The 9,103-nt window shown below is 43.9% G+C and overlaps 1 protein-coding gene across 1 annotated transcript; it reads right to left on the minus strand.

Moving 5' to 3' along the window:
* Nucleotides 1-1,006: 1,006 nt before the first annotated feature.
* Nucleotides 1,007-5,474, minus strand: IER3IP1 (immediate early response 3 interacting protein 1). The gene is made up of 3 exons (XM_049796105.1): nt 5,317-5,474; nt 3,410-3,511; nt 1,007-2,494 (listed from the first exon to the last, which is right to left on the minus strand). Exons 1-3 carry the CDS (start codon nt 5,405-5,407, stop codon nt 2,439-2,441), a joined length of 249 nt encoding a protein of 82 aa, XP_049652062.1. The 5' UTR covers nt 5,408-5,474; the 3' UTR covers nt 1,007-2,438.
* Nucleotides 5,475-9,103: the final 3,629 nt, after the last annotated feature.

Here is a 9,103-nt window from a genome sequence, read left to right on the forward strand (position 1 = left end):
AAGCCCTGGCCAGGCTTGAAGTGCTTCGCCTTGTTTGAACTTGGTCACAGCAGAACCGCTCAAAGCCACACGAGGAGACGGCAGCAGCGTAGTTATTCCCCTGCTGTCTCTCTGCAGTCCTTTCTCTGCCTGCCTGCTGTCCACCCTTTTGCCGTCTTCTCTGCTCATTACCTGGGAGACCTGATCTTCAGCTGCTGCCCCACTTTGAATCACTATTTTGCATGTGCCAGGTAAAACGTGTCCCAGTTTTGCCTCAAATGCAGGATTCCTGCTGCACAGAACCGCTGCTCCTTTTTACTGCACGTGCCTAATTGATTTTGAAGTGATCTGCCCATGTGCTCTAAGCTATGCTTTGAAAATTCTGGCCTTTCTGAAAGGACAGGAAGATGGGGGAAAAAAACACTTTTCACCTGTTTTTAAATCTGTTGGTTGTAATCTTTCGTACTGGCTTTTATCTTAGTAAGAACTAGTGTTTTAACAGTCAATACACATGAAAAGGAAACGGTAGGCAAGCTGTGCTTGAAACCATTCAGCATTCCAATCCAATGCATCAGCAATGGAAACACCTACCACTGCTTTTTTACAATGATTTTACAAAAAAAGGCCTGCACACCTTCTGTGTTTTATCTGTTCCACATACACACTGTCCAGTTTCCACAAAAGACAGATACATGAAAGTAACTAATCCAGACTGTACCCTCATCACCTCTGAATTACACAAAGATTATTCTAAAGAAATACTTGATAACAGATCTACCTAACTCCAGAATTCAAAGGCTAGCATGATCCTATTCTGCCTCTGGCCAACGTTGCCCTGGCTCATTAGGTTTGCTACATAAACCAAAATACAGCTTCATAGCAAAGAAATGGTAGTTCCAAGTGCCACAGGGATGAGAAAAAAAGTATTTCATGTAAGAACAGTAACTGGTATCTGGAACAGGATGCAGCTGAGTTTTGAAATACTCCCACCGTACACCAATATAGAGCAAGTTATGAAAGAGAGTGCTTAACTTAGAAATTCAGAATTTATTTACAAGTTTTCACTAGAAAAAGGAAACAACACAAAACGCTCCTCCTGGATATACTCTACTCTGCAAAACACTGCAAGTGAAGATCATTAAATTAATTTACACATTTTACAGATTTATCTTTGTATACAACGGCGTATGCTTTAGTCATCAAGAAGAGATGATAAGCTAAACTAAGCTGTTTTAAAATAATGAAACTGCCAGGTTTCCTTTGGCCTTCCCCACTTCAAAAATAAGCTAAAACACTTTAGCAGAGGAACAGACCTAAGACTTCTAACTTTTCTGAAGAATGCGAGTCAGCCTTCTTCAATCCAGACTTGCTACATAACATCTGACCTAACCCAGCAGTCTTAATTGAGAATAAGATCTGTACCAAAGCAATTAGCAATATTCTCTGCGACAGAACTGCAAGATCATACCCACAGTTTCAATTTCAGTAAGCTGTTAATTTAACAGAGGAAGACGGAGGGCGGGGGAAGAAGCAGCAGTAACAGAAGAGGCTGCAAAATCGCTGTTTTTTAACAAAGAATTCCATTTGAAAAGGGCACAGTATTCCCCTCCCACGTTGCCCAAGAAGCTCGGAATACAAATGGTTCCCCACTTCCAACACTAATCACCATGCAGAAGTTTAACAGACATTTAAAAAAGTGTAATAATCCTTGACAGAACAGTAACAAATGCTAATCGCTAATACCACCTGCTAGTCTAAATTAACACAGAGTTGCCCAGCTTCAGGTACAGCTTTTTTAGATTTTGCATAGCAATTGCACCTATTTTCAACTTACTTCACCATCAGCATGAAACCTTATTGATTTGAAAAGTCTAACATCACGAGAAAAATCCTGGTCTCAAACAAACCAGGAGCATTCGACTTGCAATGTGAACTGAATCAGGATTTTACCCAGCTAGTTTTATCTCCTTCAATATCACAACCGTACTTCAATAATTTATAACATGTTTTCAGAGCCTCATTTGTATTCTCTTAAATAGTACTCTGGTATTAACTGAAATGAAAAACACCGTGGTTTTTTTTTTAATTTAAAGATAAGTTGGGAAGCATACTGAAGGAAATTCATCCCTGAGTAACGAGACATTTAAAAAATGCATCCTATTGACAATCATTGCAATATGTTGTGACGCATTACTCTTAACAGTCAACGCTACTAACAGACAGCAACAGAATTTGTCATAGTCCGATGTATTTGCAGTGTCGTTGCATTGATCCCATTATCTTGATTAATGAAACTGCAAGTGAACATTAGGAAATAGGATAAATAGAAATAGTGTCTTTATTATTTTAAGTTCAATGTCAAATTGACAGCTAAACCGTGCTGGATCCCAGAAAACTCAGAGCAGTGATGGTTAGCAACTCGCTTCTTTGGATGTCGAAAAGATTTTCACCAGGTATCTTCAACCAAACAACAGGAGGAGAATGATCGTAACGGAGTTCACTGCTATTAATGGCACTGTAGGGAAAAAAAAAAAACCAACAAAAAAACCGCAATCGTGAAAATTTTCTTTTCCATGTCACAGAGTGACAGAACTTCACATTATCTTGGGAGACTACCTTTTAAGGAGCAAAAACAATCAAAATTTTAAAAATACACTTATTTTTCCTATGCAAAACCAGGATGAGTGGAAGGAGCCAGGATCAAAGCCTAGGACACTAAAAGTTGGTAGGAAGCAACAGCATAAATATTTTTCTATGGCCCATCATGTTTTAACTTTAACCCGAAGAACCTTTTCTCCAAATGAAACTAGACCGCCTCAAAGTCAGTTTCTACCCTTGGCTTTGCTGTGATTTAGAAGAAATGTATCAGTTTTTGCTCTGTGGTGGGCAAGACAGACAAGATTTTTTACGTCCCCTTTTATCATCACCTATAAAAGGAATTTGTCCCGTGCTTTAAAGTGAAAAACTATCAGTAAGTTACAAATTAAGAGTGTGGTTTTTTCCCTATCCTTTGAGGTACGTAAGCCTGGCTTACCTTTAAGAATCCCAGGAATTACATTTCCCTCACCAGGTACTTCACACAAAATTGAATTTAGCCAGGGTGAAGCTAATTGCACGCTCTGATTGATCACCAAGCTTCCCCCCCCAGCTCCCAAACTCTGAGGAAAGACAAGATGCAGCAGCAGTGCCACAAGCCAGAGTCGGAGTCAGGGTATTTTTTTCACACTTTATCAGAATAGGGGCACCTTAGCTGGGACCTGTGCCCTCCTACACCGAGTCCTCGCGTGAAGGAAGGATAGATTGGAAATGACGAGCAGAAATAGCAGCTGTTTGGTAAAAGAAGAGAGTCAAAATACTGGTGTTACTTCATTAAAGCACAGAAACAGAACTTTACAGACAATGGTATTTAAACAAAAGGTTGTCACCTTACCTCTCATAACGGTTCGTACAGATCGAATAAGGTTCGTTAGCTGCGCTTTAATTCCTGGTTCCTCTCCAAATCCTCCAATCCCTTGATCGCTTCCCCAGCCAACTGTGCCACACAAAAACAGCCAGACAGGTTAGGAAAAAAAACCCAAAACCATGCAGCAAATGCTACCAGCGATATCATTGAATATGGTTAAGTTTATCACTAACATTAGAAAAACAAACTACAAACCAATTCGCTTTATTTCAAGATCAGATTTTAAAACAATATACTGAAAACCATTAAACCTTTTAATGAACGCAACAGTAATGACAGATGAACTGTTCTGTAAAGGAAACCCTTACCTTTTTAATACACTGCTGTTCCCTGCGTGCCACAGAAACAAATGACTTTATTTGGGCTTCAACAGAACCCCCGCCAAAATAAAACCAAACAAACTACCGTCTGCTCACCAGAAGATAAAATAGCAAATGGTGGTTGGGTGCGAAGCGATGCTTCAGCACCGAGAAACGAGCTGCAGGACAGAAAACGGTCAGCACAAATTCCAAACGGGAATGATGATTTTTGTAACTGCTATTAAAAAAAAAAAAAACAACAAACCAAAACCCAATGCCTTGAGAACTTTTCAGAGGATGACAGAAGTACTGCAGGTTTACAAAGCCCCTCAAGGGAGAAGCCCTTCCCTACCTGCTGCGGGGAGGCAGAACCTGTGGTCCCAGTGAGGGGACTGGGGGTGTCCAAGTCCTACTGGTCGCAGCCCCGACCCGTTTGGGGATGAGCGGAGCGGAGCAGGGAGCGGCTCTCAATACTCAAAGCTGCAAAACTCCCAACCTGCGAGTTTTCTTTTCTCCAGAGACAACTTTTGACTATTTTTTTTTTCCCCCACTTTTTTTTTTTTTCCCCTCCCTCAGTCTGCTGGCAGCAGGCTGTCAGCGAATCCTCTGCCTCACCAGCCGCTGCTTCCCGCTTGGATGAGCTTGGAGTTATTCCCGAGTCACCTGGGGCTGACAAGCGGCTTGACCCGGCCGGTTAGTCCCCACATCTCCTCCCGTCTCTTCCAGCCGCTGCTCACCAGGAAAGCAAAAGAAAACCCCAAGCCCAGCCAGTGCCTCGCAGCGAGTCCTGCTGGGGAGCGGGAGAAAGGGATAATTCTCCGCTCTTCCGTGGAAAATCCTAGCTCAGCCTGACCTGGAGAAGTCAGAATTCTCCAGATCGGGAAATTGGGGGAAACCTTGGCTCGTAGGTAATTAGTTTTTTTCTGGGGCTTGGCAGATCTTTGCGTCTGTGGCTCCTCTGTGTTTCGTAGGGTTTTGTTTTCTTTTAAAGGACAAGGGTGCCCAACCTCGGGGGTCCTTCCTTGGCACCGCAGAACCGCGAGCGTGAACGTGCGAAGCCCGAGAAGCGCTATCTCCCAAAAAAATAAAAAAAAAAAGGCACGACGCGATGAAAGAAACCATCTCACGCTATGACATCCTCCCGACGTGCGGTACAAACGGAGACGAAACAGTAGAAACGCACAAAGAAAAAAAAAAAAAAAAAAAAAAGGAAAATTACGGAGAGGAGAGGTGGGGTTGGGGAAGAAACAAAGCAACGACAGGAGCGACATCAACCGCACCGACCGGCGGAAAATTCAAGACCGAAAGCCCCGGAGCCGGTCCCTGCACGCTGATATTCGCACCGGCAAGGAACGGCCGCGGGAGGGCGGCCCGGTGGGCCCCGGGCATCCCCGGGTTTGCCGAGCGAGCCGGGCCGCAACGACCGGGTAACGCCAGCCGGGGCTCCGGGGCGGCTTCTCCCTTCGGGAGGCCGGGCCGGGGGGAACGGAACGGGACACGACGCGTCGCCGCGACCGGGCCTGGCCCGGTCTTCCCCCCCCCGCCCGCCCTGCCCCGGTGCGGCCGGTCGCTCACCGTGTCGGAGGAAGCGTTCTTCGTGCAACACGGCGATGGCGTTAACGACGAGGAGCGCGGCCTGCAACAAGGAGTAGAGCGTGAACGCCATGACCCGCCGCCGCGATGCGCCGCCGGGGCGGGAACCGGCGGCCGAGCGGGACGTGGCGGGGCGGGGCTGGAGGAGAGGGGGCGGGGCTGGAGGGGAGGGGGCGGGGCTGTAGGCGGGGAGGGCGGGGCTGGAGGAGAGGGGCGGGGCTGGAGGCGGGGAGGGCGGGGCTGGAGGAGAGGGGCGGGGCTGGAGGCGGGGCCTCGGGCGCTGGGTCCCGCCCCGCCCCCGTCCTGTATTTTTAAAAAAAATTTTTTTTTTTTTTCAGTCTCTATCGATGTACGGTTTCGTTCGAGCAGGGAAACAAGCGCAGATCCCCCATCGCTGTTTACGCGAAACGTAACGACTGCGGAAGTCGGGAGTCGTCGCAGAATCCGAAAGAAAACAATTCTATTTTAGATCGGATTGATCAGGGCCTCTGGGTACTTCTGCAGGCAAATAACAAAAATAATAATAACTGGAGCTCAGGGATACTGTACAGTTATTGATGCGTAAACACACTTTTTTTTTTTCCCCTTGCATCTTTCAGTCCGATTGGCTGAAGGCAGTGATTTGCATAATCACTCTGATTTTATTTCTCAGTAAGCGCACAATATGCAAACCCCTTAACTCCGGATGGTTGATAGCTTTTATTACTCAGTCAGGGTACAATGATTTGCATAATCACTGCGCTTTGATGGTTATTAGACTCATTCGCCGTGATAGCAATGATAACTTTGTGCTTAATGTGGTGGACCGCAGAGACCCCCGTCTCGATTCTTTGCCCTGCCACAGACTTCTGACACGATTTGGGTAAATTATTCGGAGTTTATCAATATTATATCTTCGTGCTTTTGCTCTGGGTTAAGATCCACTCACCGGCAAGCGCGAGACGATCGGATACTTCAGCCGTGAATCGAGCACCGGGACCGTACGATCGATAGACCCTCGGACACCAGGCGAATCAGCCACGAAGCACCCCACACCTCACCTTCTTCCTGCCTTCATCTTTCCTTTCCAAAACACTTCCTTTAGTATAGTCGATGACGTAGTATTATGCATCTGAATAATCATTACTATTAAATTACGTTACGTTTTAACAGCTGGAACTGGAAGCAAGGGAAAGCACCCCATCATCAGAGCCGTAGCGTGTTTTGTTACTAGCTTACCCCCCAAATGAATACCACTAAATAAGGGAGATAGAACAGAGAACAAAAATCAAATATATTCATCAGAGTTTTGTCATCTGGTCAAACGTATTTGTCATTTCAGTCTCGAAAAGGAATATAGTCTCAATTCATGGAAGCGAGTAAAACACTTACGGCACTTCCAGTGAAATCGGTGTTATTTAAGCGTATGCTGAAGTGTTTTGTTATATGAAAGCTCAAAGTATTTCCAAATGTTGGCTCCGATTCTGCAAACACTTACATGTATGATTAATTTCATGCACATCAGCAGTTAGGGAGAATACTCGAGTGTACTGGCACGTGTGAACACACACTCGCAAGCTCAAGGATTCCAAATTCCACTTCCTTATTTCTCATCTAGAGTTGTAAATAGGGTATAACTACAAACGTCCTAAAAACTATCAGTTTAACATTTTAAAATGGAGCCATTTCTAGTTACCCAGGGGCCCCCAAAGTTTACAAAATGCTTTTTATCATCATTCAAACCATCTTTTTCCATGTGTCTATAAATAATAAAAAAGGCTGATCTTGATTTTTATCAAGCTCCACGCACACAGAGAAAGTCAATATTGGGCTGAAAAGATTTCATCCTAAAGATCATTACCATTTTTTAAGAAGTTATGAGTGCTGGCATATAATGGTATCACAAATGGAACTGCCTTTTGTTCTCAGACATAACTTAGGGCATTATGGCAGTAATTCTATAATTAAATACAGATAAATATGAGGGGTCACTAACAGGCATGTCTAATAACCACCATCATCAAGTAGCATTTCCTGGGCTACCTCCTTACGGTATCCAACCTATAAATAAATACTAACCTCAGCAGAGAGATAATGTTTAGAATTATGGCACTGAAAAAAAATGAGGTTTTTAAAATAAGTATACAAGTTATGGCTTAGTATTTTTACCCATAATTAAGATGTATTTCCAAAGAGCAGCTGCTATCAGGCTTACATAAACTTGACGTGATTCTCCCCTTTGTAAAATCCATCATGGCAACTTAACAACCACATGAGTCTTATCTCTGAATCATCGTGTTACGTGGTTGAAGGGAAAACCAGACAAAGTTGCGTGCATTAGAAGGAAAGCATTTTTCTTTTTTTCTTCATTAAGGTGTTATGTTTCAGTGCACTAAATTCCTGTGGTGTCATCTGCAGAGTGCAGTCAATCACCATAAAGGAGAGTTTTAAACCACCTTACAGATGTCAAAGGATTAAACTTCAGGCTGGTGAAGTATTGTGAAGACCTTGGTATTTTTTATTCTCAGCTTTTTGTTCGATATCATCAGACAGAGCATAGCTCCCTGGGTCTAACTCTCCTCTACAGTTAACAAGACTCGAGCTTGTTGCATGCAAGTTCTCGGGATTACGTTAGTTTATTCCTGGCGACCTAATACCAGGTCAAAGGAAGTCTTCTCACGACTTCAATCCCTACCATCCTTTGCCGCACTTGCCACCGTCTTCTGTTTTCTGAAATAGCTTTGATAATTTCCTCTTTTAGCTACCAGTGGGCCTGGTAATACCCGACGAGCTGAAGATGAGCAAACTTTAAATATTCAGAGTCCAGAAGGAAGCTTGCTGCGTCGCGGTTTTACCTTAACGGGGCTCTGAACGGACACAAACCACCGTGCTATGTGGAATGGGGTATCGAATCAAGGAGCCCAGTCCTTACACCTGCCTACCATGTACCAACCTCTACAGTGGGTAGCTCCATTAACTGAAAAATCCTGCCTATGTGAAAAATTTAGGTTCTGCAGCTCAGTTATGTGCTATAAATAAATCCTATAGCTACATTTCGCCGTTAAACTAAAGCCTTTGTCATCCATTAGTCATCACACCTATTGCACTGCCAAACTGCTGCCAAGGTTAGTGATGCATCCTACAGGCGTAACGCATCTCTCATAAGCACAAACTGAATATTTAACTGATTTAATGTCCAGTTGTTTGTTTCAACCACCAAAGCTGGGACTGTGATGAGACTTTGTACATTTGAGAGAATGGGTATCTGGTTCTTACCCTTCAGCAGCTACGTACAGAAAAGATCTTTGCCTTATCCATGGCTCCAAATGTGCTGCGCAGTATCATCTCTGCCCTGGGTTATTTGGAAAGTGAATAGCCATCCCTTCAAAAACACAGCCTGCCAGCTTTCCTAAGATTTGTACCTTGAGAGGACATTAATACGGCTTCATGCACAAAAGGAGATTGAAGAACAAAAGAAAAACAAATATAAAATTCTGAATTTACACCTGAATTTATTGATGCCATTTCCTAATTTTATGTTATTTGGCTCCGTAACAGCCTTTAAATATCATTTGTTGTCTAGCGCATGCACGCATACACGCACACGCTGCTGTTCACCTTGGTATTATCAATAGTACAGTATTACGTTCTGTTACGTTATATCGTACTGTGATTATTAGCATCTTCAGACCAGTCACCATTCGCTTTGTGTTCATGCTGGAATACACCAGTCCAGAACCAAGGCCCGTTACGCTCGGTACCATATAGATATTTTTCAGAGAAGACAGGT

The sequence above is a fragment of the Accipiter gentilis genome, chromosome Z (genome assembly GCF_929443795.1).
Source record: "Accipiter gentilis chromosome Z, bAccGen1.1, whole genome shotgun sequence".
NCBI classification, from domain to species: Eukaryota; Metazoa; Chordata; class Aves; order Accipitriformes; family Accipitridae; genus Astur; species Astur gentilis.

Excerpts from the sequence above, each read along its gene's own strand:
- IER3IP1 (XM_049796105.1), bottom strand. The coding sequence starts at position 5,407 with ATGGCGTTCACGCTCTACTCCTTGTTGCAGGCCGCGCTCCTCGTCGTT. Across the intron at positions 3,512-5,316 it reads AGAACGCTTCCTCCGACACG|TTGGCTGGGGAAGCGATCAA; the intron begins GTGAGCGACCGG and ends TGTGTGGCACAG. Across the intron at positions 2,495-3,409 it reads TGTACGAACCGTTATGAGAG|TGCCATTAATAGCAGTGAAC; the intron begins GTAAGGTGACAA and ends TTTTCCCTACAG.